Raw genomic sequence first — 23,660 nt, 5'->3', positions numbered from 1 at the left:
GTACATGTCACAGTTTAAGATACATATACATTATAGTGTTGTGCAAATGTGCTGTAGTGAAGAGTATGTAGCCGCTTCACATACGGAGTGTCTTGGAAATGGTGTTGTTTTTAATCAGAATCTCTCTCTTGCTTCTGCTTCAGCGTAAAGTAGAAGAGGAACTTTCGGGTGACAAAGTACCTGAATCTGAACAGGATAAAATGAGACATGTGTTCCACCTGGAAAGAGATACCTCTGAACTTAAAAAAGCAAAAGTTGTGGAAGAAAATGGAGAGCAGGAAGCAGAGCCTATACGTAACGGAGCTGAGTGTGTTTCAGAGAGTGAAGGAGCTGATGCTAATTCAGGCTCCACAGAGAGCTCTGGTGAAGGGCTAGAATACCAGTATAAACCAGGTAAATCCGGCCTTCCAGCCTGCCTGAATGCATGCATGCTTTGCTTTTCTCTCTTTCCCCCTTCCTTCAGGATGAGTAAGGAATGCTACATAGGCCCTAAGAAAAGAAGGGTGCTTATGGACTGAAAGCAGTGTACTCACACTGGGGAGATGTTGTGTTTTACAGTATTTAGCTGTGTTGGGATTTTGCTAATCTACAAGCCTAGAGAGCCCTTCTAGGAGGAGACAGTATTGAAAGTGTCATTTTTCCTTTCTGGTGGTGAAAGAGAAGAGAGGACTGGAGAGGAAGCGGGTGAGAGGAGAAGAAATTCCTGGCTGCATCAATTTATATGTCTGTGTGTAGATGACTTCAGCACAAGTACAAGTGGCTGTGTGAGGTAGCTGCCGCACGCCTGGCTTTTGAAATTGATCAGAGAAGTCCTTTTAGTTTTAGAAACTTTAATTAGAGGAGACACGAGAATATTTGACACACAAAACAGAACCATGAGATCTTTTCATTAGAATAGTAGCTCTGCTGTAATATAAAACAACAGATATTAATTTAAAGTGGGTTTAAAAGATTACACTGTCAGATTTAACTACTGAATACCAAACCCAGTTGTATTATTTTAAAACAATTACCCAGTTATACAATTTCATAGATTTTAATGCCAGAGGGTTGCATATGATCTAATCTAACCTACTGGCCTCTGATTTACATCTAGACATTCAAAACCTTCCATTTCTAAATTGGTCCCAGTTGGAGAAGGTGATCCTTTACAAGTCTATGCTGAATAAAAAATAAATAATGTATGTTAATAATCTGACCAATCCTAGTTATCTAGCCCTAATCAAGATATGAAATGTTATTCTGTTGTCAAATGGTTAGAGTCTGGGTTCCAAGAAGACAATACCTTTCCTGGTATGTAGTGTTATAGATGCTATACCTGTTTTCTTTTATTAATGATTGTATTTATTTTGTATAGCCTGAACTGCTGTATAGTCTCCCTGTTTAGCAAAGACTCTGAAGCGATGTTCTTTACTCGGTGTTAGTACTAACTTTCAAGTATTTTATTTTCCAGATGCGGTTTCCTCTGAATAAATGAAACAATTTCCTTAAGAGCTTAATAAATATAAAGTGTTAAGTAAAATAGGTAGGGAACACGGACACAAAGCTGGGGAGTGAAATATAGGCGATGAGGAACTATTGCAGTCCAATTACACTGCTGCTGCTTCTGCAGCATTCCATTCTGTTGAGGATCAGAGTAGCTTTTCTTATATTAACTTGCAGAAAGAAGCACATCTGTTGATAGCATGATAATTCATAGCATGGCTACCAAAAAAAAAATAAAAAGCCTCTGGTAGTCTACTATCTATTTATGAAAAAAGAAAAGGAGTACTTGTGGCACCAGCTGTAGCTCACGAAAGCTTATGCTCAAATAAATTTGTTAGTCTCTAAGGTGCCACAAGTACTCCTTTTCTTTTTGCGAATACAGACTAACACAGCTGCTACTCTGAAACCTATCTATTTATGGTAGACCACCTACTTATCAGGTAAACAGATTTTAAAGTAAACCTGCAATTTATAAGATGTCTTTTAATAGAAACATGTCATGCAGAGTCAATGGTCCTACAAATTTCAGACTTTTTGGGTGGTTCATAGACTAATTTTGGCCGTGCTGTAACTTGTTCCTAAAAGGAATGAATCAAGTGAATCCCTTTTGAAAGCAAAGAGCACTTCATTTTTATTCTGACAGGTGATCTTGACTAGTTTGCACAATAATCCTCAGTTGTTAGATCTTTTCAAAGCTATACAGATTTTCCTTCTAGTAGATTTTAGGAAGAATTCTCCATTTGGCCTTGGTTTGCTCTATATGTAAGAAGGCTGTCTCTGACATTTACTAGCTGCTTACTTTTCACACTATAATTTCTTTTTAGCAAACTTCCAAGAAAAAAAGTTGTGTGTATGTAATTATTATTTTTCTAATTTTCAATATTTATCCACATACAAGTGAGGAAGCAGTGTGGTCCAGTGGACAGGCTGCTGGATTTGGATTTCTCGCCCGCTGAACTGGCACTGGCCCTGTTTTTCCCATATGTAAAATGGGCGTAGTGATAAAAACTCTTTAAGATCTGTGGGTGAAAAACACTGTAAAAGGTCTAGGTATTATAATCCTTTGTATGTGGTATATTTTCTTTCTCAATGAAAAGCTTGTTGTTTGGAACAAGTTTCTCTTTGTGGGGTCATAGGGGTGCAGATGATGTCATAATGTAGAGAATCTGAACTCAAGGTTCAAAGGAATTAAATGAGGAAAGAGCAGAAAGACATAGGAAGAAAAGTTTAATAGAATAGACTGATGGATTAGGTAGGAAACAGAGCAATGCTGTTCAGTCTCAGTAAAACACACAAAAAAGAATCTCAGATGTTTTTCTTCAGATAAAAGTGTGTTTCCCCATTTATGAGCCTGATTAATCAACCTGGCTGTTGAGCTAGTAGATGTTTTCTTCAAGTGCTTGCTCATGTCAATTCCAAGTAGGTGTGTGCATGCTGCATGCACAGTCGCCGGAAGGTTTTTCCATTAGCAGTACCTGTCGTCATGGTTCAGGTGCTCCTGGAGTTGCTCCTTCATGGCGCTGCATGTACAGTCCTGCCGACCCACCACCTGTTCAGTTCCTTCTTACCTCCAGTGACAGTCGTTGGAGCGTTCTCTTCTCTTGTTCATGGCTTGAGTGATCCCCTAGTGGTCTCTTAGTTTAATCTGTGAATAGTTAAGATAGTTGTTAGCAGTTCTGCTCCTTTCTGAATTACAGCCCGGGCTCGTTTGCAGATGCATTCCTCCTTCCTTGGAAGGACCACCTGTTCTACGAATTTCCGCCTATTCTACTTGCCCACAAGGTTCTGCTCAAGGGCAGAAAGCAAGGAGCCTTGGTGATATTGATAGCGTCAACCTGACCCTGTCAGCACTGGTATAGCACTCTCCTGGAACTGTCAGTGGACACCCCGATCATCCTGCCCCTAGTTCCGGACCTGATCACCCAGGACCACAGCCATCTCTGGCGTCCCAATCTCAAATCTATCCACCTCACGGCATGGAGGCTTCATGGTTAAATCCACTAGAGCTGACATATTTGGGGCCCTTGGCAGTAGGAAACCATCCACAAGGGCCACCTACTTGGCCAAGTGAAAAAGATTCTCAATTTGGTCCTTATGGAATCATATTTCTACGATGAAGTCATCAGTACCCTTCATCTTGGACTATCTGCTGCACTTGAAGTAGCAAGGACTGTCGGTGTCGTCAATAAAGGTTCACCTGGCTGCCATTTCGGTGTTTCACCCAGGGGTTGCCAGCCAATCAGTCTTCGCTAACCCAATGGCCAGCCGTTTTCTTAAAGGACTTGACAGGTTATACCTGCAAGTACAACAACTGATTCCTACATGGGAACTCAATCTGGTGCTTTCTAAACTAATGGGTCCCGCTACGAACCCCTAGCAACATGCTCACTACTCTACCTGTCAAGGAAGGTGGGATTTCTGGTGGCAATAACCTCATCTAGGAGGGTATCCAAGCTTAAGGCCCTAACATCCAAACCTTTTTACACTTTCTTATATAAGAACAAGGTACTGCTTCGGCCTCATTCAGCCTTTCTTCCAAAGATCGTCTCAGTTTCATGCCAATCAGGACATTTTTCTCCCAGTATTTTACCCTAAGCCACACACTAATAGCCGGGAACAAAAAGTCCATTCCCTGGATGTTCGGTGGGCAGTGGCCTTTTATATTGAATGGACAAAGCCATTTTGAAAATCGAACCAGCTTTTTGTTGCAGTAGCAGATAGGATGAAGGGCCTCCTGGTGTCTTCCCAAAGAATTTCATCGTGGGTCACGTCCTGTATCTGGGCATATTAGGATTTGACAAAGATACTTGCCCACTCACTGACGGCACATTCCTCGACGGCAGTCCTGGCACCGGTCTCGATCCAGGAGATCTGCAGGGCCACGACATGGTCATCAGTCCACACCTTTATGTCTCACTATGCCATTACGCAGCATTCCAGGGACAATGCAGCATTTGGCAGAGCAGAGCTTCAGTCGGTGAGTCAGTGAATTCCAACCCCACTTCAAAGGTACTGCTTGGTAGTCACCTAATTGGAATCGACATGAACAAGCACTTGAAGAAAAACCAGTTACCTACCTCTCATAACCGTTAAAAGAAAAGGAGTACTTGTGGCACCTTAGAGACTAACAAATTTGTTTGAGCATAAGCTTTCGTGAGCTACAGCTCACTTCATCGGATACATTCAGTGCATTTTTTCCACTGAATGCATCCGATGAAGTGAGCTGTAGCTCACGAAAGCTTATGCTCACATAGATTTGTTAGTCTCTAAGGTGCCACAAGTCCTCCTTATCTTTTTGTGAATACAGACTAACACGGCTGCTACTCTGAAACCTCTCATAACTGTTGTTCTTTGAGATGTGTTGCTCATGTCCATTTCCAGACCCCCCAGCCTATCCCTCTGTTGGAGTGAACCGGCAAGAAGGAATTGAAGAAGTGGTGGGTTGGCAGGGCCCCATATGCAGTGCCATGAAGGCATGACTCCAGGGGGTGCCTAAACCGATCCGACGGGTACCGCTAGGGGAAAACCTTCCAGCAACTGTGCACACGGCGCGCACATACCTACTTGGAATGGACATGAACAACACAGCTTGAAGAACAACAGTTATGAGAGGTAGATAATGAGGGGTTTTTTTCTATCCTAATTTTAAACACTGCTGCCAGCAGAGAAAATCATGGCTCCAGATCCTCAGATGCTAATTTTCTGTAGACTGCGCAGCTGCAGTTGTGCTTGTCCCTCATGGTTCTGCCATTTGTCTTACCTTGAGCATTGACATTGTAAAGCAAAAAACTTTCACATTTTCAAGCTGCACTTGAACTCTGTTCCACTCCCAGGATAGAGTGCTCAGAAGTCAAAGCATTTTGTTGCCCTGTTTTCAAAAACTCTCTGATTTTGCTCCTCCGTTCCTGAATCTATTTACTTAAGAGCTCTATCCTGGATTTTTATTGTCTCTAGCATCTAGTCATGGGTGAAAGTTGGTGACATTAATACTTTATGTGACTCCTCCTGGACTGTGCTGTATGTTCCCCATTGCTTATGCTCTGACAATTTAACTTGTTTATTTCTAAGTGAAAATTAAAAAAACAATTTTAGCCAAAGATACCTTCTTCCAGGTTTATCTAAAGTGTACTCTCCAGGAGCAAAGCTCTTTGTGTTGCCTATGAACCTTAGCCATCTTCTATCATTACAGAACAGTGGAAGCCCATGGATCCTGAAGGGAAGAAGCAGTACGATAGGGAGTTCCTGCTGGATTTCCAGTTCATGCCTGCCTGTATACAGAAACCGGAAGGGCTGCCTCCCATTAGTGATGTGGTCCTCGACAAGGTGAGAGGAGACCCAATAAAACAGGTGTGTGCAAATTCTGTAATAAAGAGGTGAAGACACTAAGAATCATTTGACTGAAAGGGAATGGGATGAGAAAGAGGGGGTTTAACTTTTAAATGCCAAGAATCTGAATTTCTCAATGCTAACAGCTCATCCAGGTTCCTGGTTCTGTTGCATATTCAGTAAGCATCAGGATTCTATTCATATTAATAACTATGGATTCTAATGCAAACTAGAGTATTTGGTGAGCTTTTTGGCATATGTTTTGTCAGCAAGGGAATGGGACGGTATTTGGTTAAAGCCACATATTATAAAATAACACAAGCTTGGGCTGTGATTTTCAAACTTTTTTTCTGGCAACCCAGTTGAAAAAAATTGTTGTTGCCCGCAACCCAACAGAACTGGCGATGAGGGGTTTGGGGTGCGGAACGGGGCTCTGGGCTGGGGTAGGGGGTTGGGTTCAGGAGGGTGTCAGAGCTCTGGGCTGGGGGTGCAGGCTCTAGGGTGGGGTCAGGGATGAGGGGTTGGGGGGAAAGGGGCTCTGGGTTTGGGCCAAGCTCAGGGCTGGGGCAGGGGGTTGGGGTGCGGGAGGGGGTCAGGGCTCTGGGCTGGGGATGTAGGCTCTGGGGTAGGGCCAGGGATGAGGGGTTTGGGGTGCAGGAAGGGGCTCCAGGTTTTGGGGGGCTCAGGGCTGCAGCTGGGGATTGGGGCGTGGGTTGGGGTTGGGATTGGCTTACCTCGGCCGGCTCCCGGTCAGTGGCGAAGTGGGGGTGCTAAGGCAGGCTTCCTGCCTCTCCTGGCACTGTGACCGTGCTGCATCCCAGAAGTAGCCATAAGCAGGTGTGGCTCCTAGGTGGAGGCGTGCAAGGGGTTCCACATGGGTCTCACACACAGGCACCGCCTCCCCCCAGGAACCAGCCAATGGGAGTGCGAAGCCGGTCCTTGAGCCGGGGGCAGTATGCGGAGTCCCATGGCCTGCTGCTGGCTGCTTCCGGGGCACAGCGTGGTGTAAGAACAGTTAGGGACTAGCCTGCCTTAGCCATGCAGCACTGCCGATGGGACTTTTAACAGCCCGGTCGGCAGTGCTGACCAGAGCCGCCACGACCCAGTGCCTTCCATTCTGCGACCCAGTACTGGGTTGCTACCCACAGTTTGAAAACCACTGGGTTTGGGTGTGATCAATTAATGAATATGAACTGACCATCAGTGCGGACTCGATTTTTTAAAAATGTGCTTCACTGTGAGATTATATTGATTGGTTGATGCTAGCACATAAAAATGGTGACATGGAGTTGGCCAAATGTCATTACATAATGAGTCTTCTCACTATCTTTTTGTATCTCTTGAAGGAAAGTTATTCATTATTATTTTAAAAGAGCTAGTCATAGGGAGTCTTACCTCAGTTACGGCCATGTAAATCTGTTGACTCCTGCAGATTTACACATACTTGACAGAACAGATTTGGGCCCCTAAGATTCAAGCACAAATCAGAGTATTTGTGATTTCCTATTGGGTGAACATTTCCACTTTAAACTTCCAGGACTGGCAATGCTGTAAAACCCAGCTATGCCATCAGGAAAGGCTTTATCTAAACTACTGCCCTTTCAGTTTTCTGTGACCTCACCTGGTCATCATCTTTCAAGGTTGCTTTGCTTGGTCAGCCATTTGCCTTGTTAAAACTAAGGGTATTTGTTTCATATCAGATGACAGTTTAGTGATCCTTAACCATGACCATCAAATGTATTTCTCAAATAGTAGCCCTACTTAGCCATTTTTTTATTCTCTATAAGTCATGTCAAACCCTGACAAATTTTCCAGAGTTCTCATTGTCCTTGTTGTGTATTTATATAACAGCCATTGGTGTAAGGCATGGCAAAAATGAAATACAATTTTTTGTGTAACTCTGGAAATTAATAGAAAACATTAAACTTACCGTTTGCTAAAATAACAAATATATGTTGTAACCCTGCTTATAACTAATTGGACATTGGCAGAGGACTGTCTACAGATTACACATGTTTGTAATAACCACATCACAAAAGTTTAACAGACTCTTTTTGTTGTTGTTGTTGTTCCACCATGCAGATTAATCAGCCAAAATTGCCAATTCGAACTCTGGACCCTCGGATATTACCTCGAGGACCAGACTTCACACCAGCCTTTGCCGATTTTGGGAGACAAACTTCCGGGGGAAGGGGTGTAGCTGTAAGTATGAACTATCTTCAGGCTTACTAAGTTAAAAAATAGTGTGAATGAAGTTAAAAACTGGCCTTGATATTCATGAAATCTAGCCTCAAGGAAAGAAAGTGCCCTTTAGGGATCTTAGATATTTTGGTTTCTATTCAATCTGCCTAAAGCAGAGAAGTTGTTTTCCTTGAGCGCTAATATAGAAGCAAATAAAATCATTGTGAGTGCTTCTAACTTGATAGAAATTAAGGTAAATGAGTTTGGTAATAATTTTTCCCCTTTCTTGCTCAAAAGAGATCTGCTTCAAAATCATCCTTGCAGCAGTGGGGCACAGCCTCTGTGGTACCAATGGCCACTTTGGTAACATGCCAGGAGCTTGAAGGACACGGTTAATATAAATACATATTTTTCATACAGTTGCATGAGTTTTGTGTCTGTGTGTGTTCTCACAGAAATCCATTTATATTAAATGCAAATAAATAAACTATATTTTCCTAACTGAAGAGCTTGCTTTCTCTTTGTTCTATTTCTTTATTTTATTTTATTTCTTTCCATTTGCCACTTTGCTTCATTCACACTATTTTTTCTTTCCTTACTTTTTGTTCTCCCCTTTTTGTATTATTATTTCATTCCTCCTCCTCTGTTTTCCTATCTCTGCCCTGCCTCCTCCTCTTCCTGAATTCTTAAAAATCTTCCCCCTCAATTCTTACTTCTTCCCTTCCTCTTGCATTCCTTGTTCCTGGCTCATGATTGGCTGAAATGTGCTGCCTCGCTAAAAGGGCCAAGCCAGCTGCAGCCTGAAGACAGAGGCTGCTGTGATTGGATGAAAATAAGGCTCAGTTTTGCTCTGCTCTGCTATGCCACCAGCTGATGCTGTATTCAATAGTATGTCTCAGCTGTGTAGCAAGGAGTGGATTTCACTTCTGCTTCTCACTGATCTGCAGCTGTTTGAAGCAGGAAACAGGAGAGGAGCAGCAAGCAACTGAAAAGGGAAATGGCTTCTAGAGGAGGGAGAAGCAGGGAATGGGAAGAGATTTCATCCTTTAAAACTAATAGTTTCCAGTAAGAAATCTCTTCAAATATCATTCACTTGATAACTCTTTTGAATGCTAATATCAGCAACTTTCCAGGACATTAGCATTCAAAAGAGCAAATTTGTTTAGGGCTTTGTATAGATATAATGTATCCATTTTGGAAGGTAATACTGTGAACTTAGTGTGTGTGCCTGTCTTTGATAGCTTTAAATCTTGCTTTTAGTCTCAAAAAATGAAGTTACTCAGCCTTGAAGCTTTGATGCAGTTAAAGATGGCAACATCTTTTTTATTCAGAAACTCTTCAATGGGTTGCAGGTTGCACACCAGTGCCATACAGCATTAGTTCTTCTTTGAGTGATGGTCCCTATTGTATTCCACTGAAGAATTATGCCTGTGCACCATGGGTCCAGAGTTGGAGAATCTGAAAGTAGTGTCTGTTGGTCCACACATGCATCATGGCTACCTTGTGCTTCCAGTTTGAGGTGATGAAGGGCAGACCAGACCAACCATGTCTCCAGTTCCTTTTCAGTGATGCATGGTCTGGATCAGAACTTCCAGGGTCCTCGTCTCTGACACACTTCTGAAAAGATAGTTGTAAATAGCTTTAATTAGTTTTTTAGTAGTTTTACCAGGCTTATTTTCTCTTAGTTTTAATAGTTAATACTTTTAGCACTTGTTTTTAGATAGGCTTTGAGGTTTTCACCTCCACATATGGGTACCGGACTATGCCCAGAACTCCAGGCTTTAAACTTTGTGCCTTCTGCCTGCAATCCTTTTTGGTCAGAAACAACCACCAACACTGCCTCTACTGCCTGGGAGAAGATCAAATCATGACCAGGTGCAGTATTTGCCAGTCCTTCCCCAGCTGTACCCAAGAAGTCTGGGCATTTTGCCTCTAGAAGCATCTTGTGGAGCTCGCCATGAGACCACACTTGGACCCAGGCCAGGGAACACCCCCCATACATTGGCCTGGTTGAGCAAGGAGCATGCCTCCTGCTACTACATCTGACTCTGGTGCCAGCAGAACTGCCCCTGTGATGGGGCTCGGTTAGAATCATAGAATCATAGAATATCAGGGTTGGAAGGGACCCCAGAAGGTCATCTAGTCCAACCCCCTGCTCAAAGCAGGACCAATTCCCAGTTAAATCATCCCAGCCAGGGCTTTGTCAAGCCTGACCTTAAAAACCTCTAAGGAAGGAGATTCTACCACCTCCCTAGGTAACGCATTCCAGTGTTTCGCCACCCTCTTAGTGAAAAAGTTTTTCCTAATATCCAATCTAAACCTCCCCCACTGCAACTTGAGACCATTACTCCTCGTTCTGTCATCTGCTACCATTGAGAACAGTCTAGAGCCATCCTCTTTGGAACCCCCTTTCAGGTAGTTGAAAGCAGCTATCAAATCCCCCCTCATTCTTCTCTTCTGCAGGCTAAACAATCCCAGCTCCCTCAGCCTCTCCTCATAACTCATGTGTTCCAGTCCCCTAATCATTTTTGTTGCCCTTCGCTGGACTCTCTCCAATTTATCCACATCCTTCTTGTAGTGTGGGGCCCAAAACTGGACACAGTACTCCAGATGAGGCCTCACCAATGTCGAATAGAGGGGAACGATCACGTCCCTCGATCTGCTCGCTATGCCCCTACTTATACATCCCAAAATGCCATTGGCCTTCTTGGCAACAAGGGCACACTGCTGACTCATATCCAGCTTCTCGTCCACTGTCACCCCTAGGTCCTTTTCCGCAGAACTGCTGCCTAGCCATTCGGTCCCTAGTCTGTAGCGGTGCATGGGATTCTTCCGTCCTAAGTGCAGGACTCTGCACTTGTCCTTGTTGAACCTCATCAAATTTCTTTTGGCCCAATCCTCCAATTTGTCTAGGTCTTTCTGTATCCTATCCCTCCCCTCCAGCATATCTACCACTCCTCCCAGTTTAGTATCATCCGCAAATTTGCTGAGAGTGCAATCCACACCATCCTCCAGATCATTTATGAAGATATTGAACAAAACCGGCCCCAGGACCGACCCTTGGGGTACTCCACTTGATACCGGCTGCCAACTAGATATGGAGCCATTGATCACTACCCGTTGAGCCCGACAATCTAGCCAGCTTTCTACCCACCTTGTAGTGCATTCATCCAGCCCATACTTCCTTAACTTGCTGACAAGAATACTGTGGGAGACCGTGTCAAAAGCTTTGCTAAAGTCAAGAAACAATACATCCACTGCTTTCCCTTCATCCAATGAACCAGTAATCTCATCATAAAAGGCGATTAGATTAGTCAGGCATGACCTTCCCTTGGTGAATCCATGCTGGCTGTTCCTGATCACTTTCCTCTCATGCAAGTGCTTCAGGTTTGATTCTTTGAGGACCTGCTCCATGATTTTTCCAGGGACTGAAGTGAGGCTGACTGGCCTGTAGTTCCCAGGATCCTCCTTCTTCCCTTTTTTAAAGATTGGCACTACATTAGCCTTTTTCCAGTCATCCGGAACTTCCCCGGTTCGCCACGAGTTTTCAAAGATATTGGCCAATGGCTCTGCAATCACAGCCGCCAATTCCTTCAGCACTCTCGGATGCAACTCGTCCGGCCCCATGGACTTGTGCACGTCCAGCTTTTCTAAATAGTCCCTAACCACCTCTATCTCCACAGAGGGCTGGCCATCTCTTCCCCATTTTGTGATGCCCAGCGTAGCAGTCTGGGAGCTGACCTTGTTAGTGAAAACAGAGGCAAAAAAAGCATTGAGTACATTAGCTTTTTCCACATCCTCTGTCACTAGTTTGCCTCCCTCATTCAGTAAGGGGCCCACACTTTCCTTGGCTTTCTTCTTGTTGCCAACATACCTGAAGAAACCCTTCTTGTTACTCTTGACATCTCTGGCTAGCTGCAGCTCCAGGTGCGATTTGGCCCTCCTGATAACATTCCTACATGCCCGAGCAATATTTTTATACTCTTCCCTGGTCATATGTCCAACCTTCCACTTCTTGTAAGCTTCTTTTTTATGTTTAAGATCCGCTAAGATTTCACCATTAAGCCAAGCTGGTCGCCTGCCATATTTACTATTCTTTCGACTCATCGGGATGGTTTGTCCCTGTAACCTCAACAGGGATTCCTTGAAATACAGCCAGCTCTCCTGGACTCCTTTCCCCTTCAAGTTAGTCCCCCAGGGGATCCTGGTCATCCGTTCCCTGAGGGAGTCGAAGTCTGCTTTCCTGAAGTCCAGGGTCCGTATCGTGCTGCTTACCTTTCTTCCCTGTGTCAGGATCCTGAACTCAACCAACTCATGGTCACTGCCTCCCAGATTCCCATCCACTTTTGCTTCCCCCACTAATTCTACCCGGTTTGTGAGCAGCAGGTCAAGAAAAGCGCCCCCCCTAGTTGGCTCCTCTAGCACTTGCGCCAGGAAATTGTCCCCTACGCTTTCCAAAAACTTCCTGGATTGTCTATGCACCGCTGTATTGCTCTCCCAGCAGATATCAGGAAAATTAAAGTCACCCATGAGAATCAGGGCATGCGATCTAGTAGCTTCCGTGAGCTGCCGGAAGAAAGCCTCATCTACCTCATCCCCCTGGTCCGGTGGTCTATAGCAGACTCCCACCACTACATCACTCTTGTTGCACACACTTCTAAACTTAATCCAGAGACACTCAGGTTAGGAGGTAAGGAAGCCCTCCCGTAAGCATGGAACTAAGTATTTCTCTAAATCAAAGAAAATCGACACTCCTTTCCCCAGCTCAGCCCAAGGGGACTGAGTATGTTCTAAGTTTCACAGGCACAGGAAAAAGACCCATAAACAATAGGACCCAGCAGTTTTAGGTGCCAATCCATTGGTTCTGCCATCTCCGGCACCCCACAAGACGCGGGACCGTTCTGTACCAGGAGTGATCCCAGTGCGAGGACCAATGCCTCTCACACCAGGGATATCTGGAGCTATGGCTGCGTCTCGGGACATCTTTTCCTTGCCAGACCCAGAGTACCCCCTCCATCGAGTCCCTCTACTGCTAAAGAGATTCTGTCCCATCCAAGGAATGTGTCTCTGATATGAGGTCCCTCACCCTCTGCACTGATGCTCTACACTCTTCCACTGGCTCCGACGGTACCACCATTAAAGCCAGAGTGCGCTGTCTCCTTTTCAGATGAGTCGGAACTGAGAGAAGAACCACCTTTATCATACCACCCTTATGCACCATCGCGGAGACCACCACATCTCCACCAACATCTCCAGCAACAACTACCACCTCAGCTACCACAGAGCCACTGGTACCACGCCTTGGGACCACCACAATCTCTTTTGGATCTGACCTATTGGGCATATTGGAGACCCTGTGCACAGTACGGCCCCTCAAAACCCGCCTGATTTGCGAAGGAACTGTCAACTGCCTTCCCCTTGAGGTATCCTTCCAGCAGGCATATGGATCCATTGGTGGAGAAAGAACTTCAAATTCCCTAGTAGTCCAGGCTGCTGCAGAAAGGGCCGAACAGCAACATCTTCGATCCACACCTGCTGATAAGGAAGGGAAGTGTATAGATCTTCTAGAACATAAACTTTTTCATCTTCTAGCCTACAATTCAGAATCACAAATTATTAGCCAAATAGGACTTCCTAAATTACAGTAAATTCGAGGAATTTTGATAGCCTTCCACAACAAGATCGTGCTCATTTTCAGGCACTTGTTGATGGAGGGAAGCTCATGGCCAGAACTGCTCTCCAATGTACAGTAGATGCAGCATATTCCTCCTCCAGGGCCATGGCTGCAGCAATAGTCATGCATAGATAGTCTTGTCTCCATTCTTCTGGTTTTCCTAGGGAGTTCCAGAATACCATTGAGAACCTCCCTTTTGACAAATCCCATCTTTTTAACCAGAAGACAGATGAATCACTACATACACTGAAGGACTCCAAGGCTACTTTTCACTCATTGGGCATCTACACTCCTGCCCTGAAATGAAAATTTCACTGTCCATCATCCACCCAGTGCTTCAGGTCTCCTCATTTCTACCCACAGAGACCTAATGAGCCCCAGGGAAACGTCAAAAGACACAGAGAGGTCTTGCCTCCCATGGCATCCCTATCAGGCTTCAACGTCCCAGACTCAATCTCCAGCCAAGGGGTGTGAGCCCAGGAGCCAGACTCAATCTCCAGCCAAGGGTGTGAGCCCAGGAGCCGCTGACCACTATGTCTAGTGCCTCATGACCTTCCTACTCCCTTTGGGGGTCATTTTTCTATGCTTAGAGTGTGATAACAGACAGATGGGTATTGAAATCATTCACTGTGGCTAGATGACAGAGTTTGTCACATTCCCTCCTCGAAAACTCCCATCCCCATCACCCTTGGGGGCTGCTCTCACGACAGTATTCTTGTCCAAAAGTTGAACTCCTTGTTACAAAGGGAAGCAATATAATACATTCCTCCAAAATATCAGAGAATAGGATTCTACTCAACTTACTTTCTGATACCCAAAAAGAAAGGTGGGTGGAGACCAGTCCTTGATCTTTGGCACCTCAGTCATTTCATCTGCAAATTCAAGGTTCATATGGCAGTGACGAATTTTCATTACAAGGTGCTCCCCTTCAGGATAGCTACTGCTCCCAGAGACTTGATCAAAGTATTTTCCATTGTAGCAGACCACGTCAGGCATTATGGACTCCTCGTCTTTCCGTATCTCAACGATTGGCTCCTAGCCACCAGCTCCAGGCAAGAAACCCACGCATCAGCCTCTGTTACTTAGAATCATAGAATATCAGGGTTGGAAGGGACCTCAGGAGGTCATCTAGTCCAACCCCCTGCTCAAAGCAGAACCAATCCCCAACTAAATCATCCCAGCCAGGGCTTTGTCAAGCCTGACCTTAAAAACTTCTAAGGAAGGAGATTCCACCACCTCCCTAGGTAACACATTCCAGTGCTTCACCACTCTCCTAGTGAAAAAAATTTTCCTAATATCCAACCTATATCTCCCCCACTGCAACTTGAGACCATTACTCCTTGTTCTGTCATCTGCTACCACTGAGAACAGTCTAGATCCATCCTCTTCGGAACCCCCTTTCAGGTAGTTGAAAGCAACTATCAAATCCCCCCTCATTCTTCTCTTCCGCAGACTAAACAATCCCAGTTTTCTCAGCCTCTCCTCATAAATCATGTGTTCCAGTCCCCTAATCATTTTTGTTGCCCTCCGCTGGACGTTTTCCAATTTTTCCACATTTTTCTTGTAGTGTGGGGCCCAAAACTGGACACAGTACTCCAGATGAGGCCTCACCAATGTCGAATAGAGGGGAATGATCATGTCCCTTGACCTGCTGGCAATGCTCCTACTTATACAGCCCAAAATTCCGTTAGCCTTCTTGGCAACAAGGGCACACTGTTGACTCATATCCAGCTTCTTGTCCACTGTAACCCCTAGGTCCTTTTCTGCAGAACTGCTGCCTAGCCATTCGGTCCCTAGTCTGTAGCGGTGCATGGGATTCTTCCATCCTAAGTGCAGGACTCTGCACTTGTCTTTGTTGAACCTCATCAGATTTCTTTTGGCCCAATCCTCTAATTTGTCTAGGTCCCACTGTATCCTATCCCTACCCTCCAGCGTATCTACCTCTCTTCCAAGTTTAGTGTCATCTGCAAACTTGCTGAGGGTGCAGTCCATGCCATCCTCCAGATCATTAATGAAGATATTGAACAAAACCGGCCCGAGGACCGACCCTTGGGGCACTCCACTTGATACTGGCTGCCAACTAGATATGGAGCCATTGATCACTACCCTTTGAGCCCGACAATCAAGCCAGCTTTCTATCCACATTATAATCCATTCATCCAGCCCATACTTCTTTAACTTGCTGGCAAGAATACTGTGGGAGACTGTGTCAAAAGCTTTGCTAAAGTCAAGGAACAACATGTCCACTGCTTTCCCCTCATCCACAGAGCCAGTTATCTCGTTAGCCTCCTTTCTTCCCTGGGAATTGGTGTCAACTTCAAGAAATCGATAGTCGATCCCATGCAGTCTCTGCACTTCATCTGTGCTACCATAAATCCAGTGATAGCACAACTTTACTTGCCCAGGTACAGATTTCAGACAATGAGCGACATCATAACTCACATCATGAGCAATCCTTATGTACCGGCCAGGACTTGGCTGTCCCTCCCTCCTTTCGTCACATGGCTTTATGTGCCTATGTGACCCCCTTCAAGTTACTTCACCTCTGCTACCTTCAGATATGGGCCCATTTACTCACCAAACCGTCACTCCATGGACTTCATGCTGACAGTCCCTGACAAGGTGAATTCATCCATCCAATGATGGTCAGACCCGCATCATGTATCCATGTGGATTTCCTTTCTTCCCTCCTCCCCAGACAAGATGATAATCGTAATACTTCCCTGGTGGGCTGAGGAGCTCACATGGATGATCACATGACACAAGGAACATGGACTCCCAGAGAATCCAGGATGCACATAAATATTTCAGGACTCCAAGCTGTAAGAAAGGCATGCAAATCTTTCCTTCCATTCATTCACTCCCATCATGTTCTCATCATGTCAGACAACACCACTGTTTTCTATATCAAGAAACAGGGGAATGAGGCAGTCAATCTCTGGAACAGGTGCATCAATCACCAGATCCTCTTGTCCACAGCCTATCTTCTGGGGACACAGAATGTACTCGCAGACTCGCTCAGCAGACATTTTGCAATCGACCACGAGTGGGGCTTCATGACTTAGTAGTATACACAATATTTTTGCCAGTTGTGGTCCCCGACCGGAGACCTATGGGAGAACAGCCAGTGCACCACATACCGCTCCAGGGGAACCCTCAACCACCACTTCTAGGGCAACACTCTCCTACTTTCCTGTTCAGACCAACTCAGCTATGTCCTCCCTCCATTACCGCTCCTGCCTTGAGTGCTTCACATAATCCGACAAGACAGAGTGACAATCATTCTGATCATCACCTGCAGGCCCAGACAATTCTAGTTTCCCAATCTCCTCCACGTGTCTTCCTGCCCACCAATTCCCATCTCCAACTTCCCTGATCTGCTGACCCAGTTCAATGGCGAGTTCAGGCATCCCAGTCCACATGCGCTCCACCACAGAGCATGGTATTTGGATGGGCATCTGCTTTAGAATGGATGTGCTCTTCAACTGTGCAAAACATTCTCTCCAGCAGTGGGAAGGACTCCATTCAGTAATGTTACCAAGCCAAGTGGAGATGTTTCTCATCTTGGTTTAACAAAAAGGAGTTTTACCAGAATTGGCAGAGATTGTCCTCATCCTAGACATTCATTAAAGTGATCAGGTCTCATCTTCAGCTCTTTGACAGTCGACCAGGCGCTAATTAGTGCATTCCAACCTCCAGTGGAAGGGTACTCCGTCTTTACATATCCGCTAATCACTAGATTTTGGAAAGGGCTCATCGGAACCTTCCCACCTTTTCAAGCGATCGCAACACAATGGGACCTGAATCTAATTCTCTCCGTGCTAACAAAGCCTCCCTTTGAGCCCCATTAGCATCGTGCTCCATGTCTTTTCTTTCCATAAAAGTCCCCTTCCTTGTTGCTATCGCTTCCACAAGAAAGGACAGCGAACTCGGAGCTATGAGGGCAGACCCACCTTTCAAAGTTTTCCACAATGATAAAGTCTTTCTATGTCTACACCCAAAATTTTTACCAAAGGTGGTCTCCAGGTTACACATTAATCAATCCATTCACTTACCTATTTTCTTCCCGGAACCACACGCATCTGCAGAAGAACGTTGACTCCACTCCCTCAACGTCCAACAAGCTCTGATCTTCTACCTGCAAAGCACTAAATCAATCAGGAAGTCCCCTAGACTGTTTGTTGCAGTGCCAGCGAGACTCAGCAGACATGTCATCTCCACCCAAAGAATCTCCAAATGGATTTTGGGTTGCATTAAACTCCGCTACCAGCTGACAGGCCAGCCTCCCCACCACAGGGGTGCGAGCCACGATAGCTCAGGTGTGAACCACAGCCTCAGGTGTGAACCACAGGGGCACAACCTTCAGGATGTGCCCCTCATAGACATACGTAGAGCCACGTGGAATTCTGTACAGGACTCAGCGTCAGATGCCTCCTTTGGCATGGCAGTTCTCCACATGACCATTCTATCCTCATCGTCGCTCCCTCCTCCATCTTAGGTACTGCTTGTTAATCACCCTCGGCAATACAAGAGGGACCATCACTCAAAGAAGAGGAGGTTACTTACCTGTAACTGGAGGTTTTTTGAGATGCATGGTCCCTATCTGTATTCTAGTCCCACCCTCCTTCCCTTCTGCTGCGTATTTGTCAGATTTGTGGTAGAGAAGGAACTGGAGATGTGGTTGGTCCACCCCGCCCTTTATTGCCTCTGACAGAAGTACAAGGCAAGTCAAGGTGCATGCGCAGGCCAACAGACGCTACTTTCAAATTCTCTGAATCCAAAGGCACTGTGTGCATGCATAATCCCCAGTGGAATCCAGATAGGGACCACACATCTCAAAGAACCTCCAGTTACAGTAAGTAATGGCCTTCTTATGTGCTGAATGTCTCAAACAGTAAAGTAGACACTCAGCATTTTAGTAATTTAAACATGGCTCTTTCTCTTTCAGCAGGCCTGCAAAGTGCAGAACAACCCCGGATTGCCTTCTGTGGCTCGGTGTGGCACCCCAGCATGCCCTCTGTTGGTCTCATCTCACCCACCATTGAGGAACCTGCCGATAGGGGTAAGACAAATCCCTCCTTCTCCCCATCCCCACCCCAGTTTTTGCACCTTTCTGTAAAGTTTTCTTTTTCATAATTGTATTGTTTACAGAGAATAAAATTAACAGAAAACTTTACAAAAAGATGCAATACTGTAAAAAACAAAAAAAAACGAAACAAGACTTGCATTGTACCCCTCTAGGCAGTCTCTTCAGTGGTGGGTGGGACATCACCAGTAGAGGGCATGCTGGGACGTTGGCCTGAGCGGGATCTGCGAGGGGTGTGCACTTTGCAGACCTGTGGAAAGGGGGAGACAAGGTAAGTCCTGCTTACCCCGTTCATTTGGAGCATTCAGCGCATAACATACATTTTACATTTGTGCCTGTAAAGAGTAGTTTCTTACTGTGCATTTTTAGGGTAGGTTTTAAAGGTAACAGTATTTAACAAACCTGCTATCCTATAATATTATTCATTATAGGATAAGAGGGATTTCAGCCTAGAAAAATCAAATGTTATCCTCTTGTAAAATGCACCAACATCTGTATTGGCATTGTATGTCCACTCTCGTCATTTCACTTTTACACATGCCATGCCCATAAACCACTGAAGCCCACCACCTAATTCCTACTCTCAAAATGATGTCAAGCAGCTCAGAGTTAATAAGCTCTCAACACATGACAACGTTCTTTCTTTGCTTCTTTTGGCTTTCTGTCTGTCATTTCAGAAATAGCAAATTTCAAACAAAACAACATGGAGGGATAATTCAGAGTTACTCAAAATAGAACCAAGAGAGATATTTATGGTACAGATGAAAACTGAAAAATATAGAAACAAATAAGGCCTACTTGTGTACGAAGAGAAAAATGTACCCAGATGAGCATAAAGAGGAGCAGTTAGCCTTCTTTGGTTTCCTGGATGTTTCTGAGGGATTTGGATTAGTTTAATGATATTCTAAGAAGGGAATCTAAACCAGAAAGAAAACACTAGGGTCCCATTTTACTATTCATGAGTTCCCTGCTGTGCTTCTGACTCACCTGACAAGTCCTTTAGAGTTTTCCCCAGCTGTAAGGAGGGTGCGTGGTGAGTTCGTTAGACACTTTTGAGATCCTTGGATGGAAGGTGTTATAGAAGTGTAAAGTGATAGCATTATTATTGAAGGTGCTATATAATTAATGATTACTAATAGTAGTAGTAATTTAGTAGTGGTAATAGTGGTAGCAATGAGGAGCCCCAGGCAGGGGCCAGGCCCCCATTGTGTTAGGCACCACAAACACAGACCAATATTCAGTTCCTGCTGCAAAAAGCTTATAATATATTATTTTTAATATAAATCATTCCAAACAGACTACTGTTCACTGATAGGTATTTTAAAAGCCAACCACAAATATTCAGCCAATTTGAAATCAGTTTATTCATAAATATAGATATTATTCTTTTAAAAAAACTACTTTTCTGGATTAGCTGCTTTGATGTATTGAAGGTCTGTAAACCAAACCGGTTTCAAAAAGACTGCACTGGTCTAGTCAACATTTGCCACTGTGGCACCAATGCCCATCAGGCGAAATAATGAATTCTACCTCAGCCATTTAATATAACAGAAATAAATCACTGCCCTAGGATTAATGTCACCTGCTTTAATAACAAATGCATTGACTTGACATGTTCTTATATTTCAGTACAGTAACTCCTCACTTAATGTCGTCGCGGTTAACATTGTTTCATTGTTACGTTGCTGATCTATTAGAGAACATGCTCATTTAAAGTTGCACAGTGCTCCCTTATAATGTTTGGCAGCCGCCTGCTTTGTCCGCTGCTTGCAGAAAGAGCAGCCCGTTGGAGCTGGTGCAAGCTTGAACCAGGGTGGACCAGTAGCCCCACTATCAGCTCCCCTAAGTTCCCTGTGCGGCAGCTGCCCATCAGGCTATCAATTGCCAGGCAGTTCGGCTGTCCCTCCCCCCACTGCCCTCTGCTGCTCCTGCCCTCTGCCTTGGAGCTGCTCCCGGGAGCCTCCTGCTTGCTGTGCAGAAGGGGGGGAAGAGAAGTGCTAATGTCAGGGTGTCCCTCTCCCCCCGCTTCTGTCCCACGCTCCTGTACCCCTTCTCCACAGAGCAGGCGGGAACACGCCAGAGCTCAGGATGGAGGGAACTTGCTGGCAGCAGCTGCTGTCTCAACTTGCTGATATACTTAAAAAGGCAGTTTACTTAGCATGGGGTCAGCGTACTGAAAGGGGCAATGTGCATCTATCTCTCACACACATGGTGTGTGTGTGTCTCTCTCTCTCACACACACACGGTCTGTGTCTGTCTCTCTCTTTCTCACACACATACATGGTGTATGTCTCTGTCTCTCTCTGCCACGCGGTCTCCCCTCCCTCCATTCATGCTTCCTTGTAGAGTGTGAGGCTACATCAATAAGAATGTGTTAACCCTTGAGGGCTCAGCTGAGTGCTAGTTCATCATTTATCAGTAAGGCATCCCCTGGGAAATATCCCACCCTCTGACTCCACCACCTCAACCAAGCTTCACAATCATCATTGCTGTGTACAGTATTAAATTGTTTGTTTAAAACTTACACTCTCTGTGTGTGTGTATAGTCTTTTGTCTGGCAAAAAAAAATTCCCTGGAACCTAACCCCTCCTATTTACATTAATTCTTATGGGGAAATTGGATTTGCTTAACATTGTTTTGCTTAATGTAGCATTTTTCAGGAACATAACTACATTGTGAGGAGTTACTGTAGGTGTCTATAAACCCTAAATGTTTTGGTACTTGCCTATTTGATACCTCTCTCCCCATGCTTTGCTGGCACAGCTGCAGTTAATGAAGGGTCCCTCAAGCTGAAACCCAGTTGGTGTAAAAGAGAGGGGGCTTCTGGCAAGCTGTTTTCCATGGAGGGCCCTCAATTTAGCAAGAGGCCCAAATCTGTTTACTTTCAGGGCACTCTGCAAACTGTTTTCTTTACTTAAGGCTTTTCTACATTTACAGTGCTGCAGCAGAGCCACTGTAGTGCTTACTGAAGATGCTACCTATGCCAACAGGGAAGGTACTCCACCTCCCTGAGAGGCAGTAGCTGTGTCGACAGGAGAAGTCCTCTCATCAACATAGCGCTCTCTACTCCAGGGGCCAAGGATTTAGAACTCCGTCGCTCAAGGATATGGATTTTCTACACTCCTGAGTGACGAAGTTATACTGACATAAAATCCACACCCCTGAGCAACATAGTTATACCACGTGTAGACCAAGCCTTAGTTTTTTCAAAAGGATGAGGCATGATATGGGCTGGTGTTTATGGCTGAAGCAGATAGTGTTTGGGTTTGATTTTGTGTGTAGGTGGCTGTTTTCTGGTTTTAGTATGAAGGAAAGTTTCTGTCTTATGTGGTTGTACATTTGCAAAGGCACTTAGAGCCTGGAATAGGTACTTTGTAATATTGGTTATAAACTGATAGGGCTCCAAGCAGATTTTGTTATATCACACCAGCATCAAACCAGAGCGAGCATGTTTTGAATGAAAATGGTGAGTGAATTTTCAGTAGTCATGGAACTGAAGTGACTGATGGCATGGATTTCAACAAGGCATAGTGCAAGCAAGTGCTGTATAAATTTCCACACAGTTGTCTGCCAATACACTGTAATACGGATCTGCTAATCTTGTCAGTGATATGGATTTACTTGTGCAATTATGTGGCTTTTATGGTGTGCACAAATGGGAACTAGGATGAGACTGTTAGATTCGTTTATACGTGTCCTGCAATTAGATTTGAAAGTGTCTTCATACGTGAAAGGCTAGTAGGTTGGTACACAAACCCTCTTTACCACATAACTCTTTCAGTGTTTTGTCATGGCTTGCCTTGTCAGCAAGTTAAGGAAGTATGGGCTGGATGAATGCACTATAAGGTGGGTAGAAAGTTGGCTAGATTGTTGGGCTCAACGGGTAGTGATCAATGGCTCCATGTCTAGTTGGCAGCCGGTGTCAAGTGGAGTGCCCCAAGGGTCGGTCCTGGGGCCGGTTTTGTTCAATATCTTCATAAATGATCTGGAGGATGGTGTGGATTGCACTCTCAGCAAATTTGCGGATGATACTAAACTGGGAGGAGTGGTAGATACGCTGGAGGGGAGGGATAGGATACAGAGGGACCTAGACAAATTGGAGGATTGGGCCAAAAGAAATCTGATGAGGTTCAATAAGGATAAGTGCAGGGTCCTGCACTTAGGATGGAAGAACCCAATGCACAGCTACAGACTAGGGACCGAATGCCTAGGCAGCAGTTCTGTGGAAAAGGACCTAGGGGTGACAGTGGACGAGAAGCTGGATATGAGCCAGCAGTGTGCCCTTGTTGCCAAGAAGGCCAGTGGCATTTTGGAATGTATAAGTAGGGGCATAGCGAGCAGATCGAGGGACGTGATCATCCCCCTCTATTCGACATTGGTGAGGCCTCATCTGGAGTACTGTGTCCAGTTTTGGGCCCCACACTACAAGAAGGATGTGGATAAATTGGAGAGAGTCCAGCGAAGGGCAACAAGAATGATTAGGGGTCTGGAACACATGAGTTATGAGGAGAGGCTGAGGGAACTGGGATTGTTTAGTCTGCAGAAGAGAAGAATGAGGGGGGATTTGATAGCTGCTTTCAACTACCTGAGAGGTAGTTCCAGAGAGGATGGTTCTAGACTATTCTTAGTGGTGGAAGAGGACAGGACAAGGAGTAATGGTCTCAAGTTGCAGTGGGGGAGATTTAGGTTGGATATTAGGAAAAACTTTTCCACTAGGAGGGTGGTGAAACACTGGAATGCGTTACCTAGGGAGGTGGTGGAATCTCCTTCCTTAGAAGTTTTTAAGGTCAGGCTTGACAAAGCCCTGGCTGGGATGATTTAATTGGGTATGGGTCCTGCTTTTGAGCAGGGGGTTGGACTAGATGACCTCCTGAGGTCCCTTCCAACCCTGATATTCTGTGATTCTAT

General features: G+C 45.0%; 1 protein-coding gene across 47 annotated transcripts in view; it reads left to right on the top strand.

Annotated features, from left to right (window-relative positions):
- The window catches only part of EIF4G3 (eukaryotic translation initiation factor 4 gamma 3), a 457,314-nt gene that overhangs the window by 324,524 nt on the left and 109,130 nt on the right, over positions 1-23,660 (top strand). For 25 of the 47 annotated variants that reach the window (XM_048825364.2, XM_048825383.2, XM_048825377.2 and 22 more), the window contains 4 exons: positions 144-393; positions 5,675-5,832; positions 7,894-8,013; positions 18,615-18,728. In XM_048825364.2, coding sequence (XP_048681321.2) covers positions 144-393; positions 5,675-5,832; positions 7,894-8,013; positions 18,615-18,728 — 642 coding nt within the window. The remainder of the gene's footprint in view (positions 1-143; positions 394-5,674; positions 5,833-7,893; positions 8,014-18,614; positions 18,729-23,660) is intronic. The other 22 variants (XM_048825402.2, XM_048825407.2, XM_048825403.2 and 19 more) reach the window with 5 other exon arrangements.

The sequence above is a fragment of the Caretta caretta genome, chromosome 18 (assembly GCF_965140235.1).
Source record: "Caretta caretta isolate rCarCar2 chromosome 18, rCarCar1.hap1, whole genome shotgun sequence".
Taxonomy (NCBI): Eukaryota; Metazoa; Chordata; order Testudines; family Cheloniidae; genus Caretta; species Caretta caretta.
The sequence above is the reverse complement of the archived record's forward strand: the minus strand, read 5'-3'. Positions and strand labels throughout refer to the sequence as shown.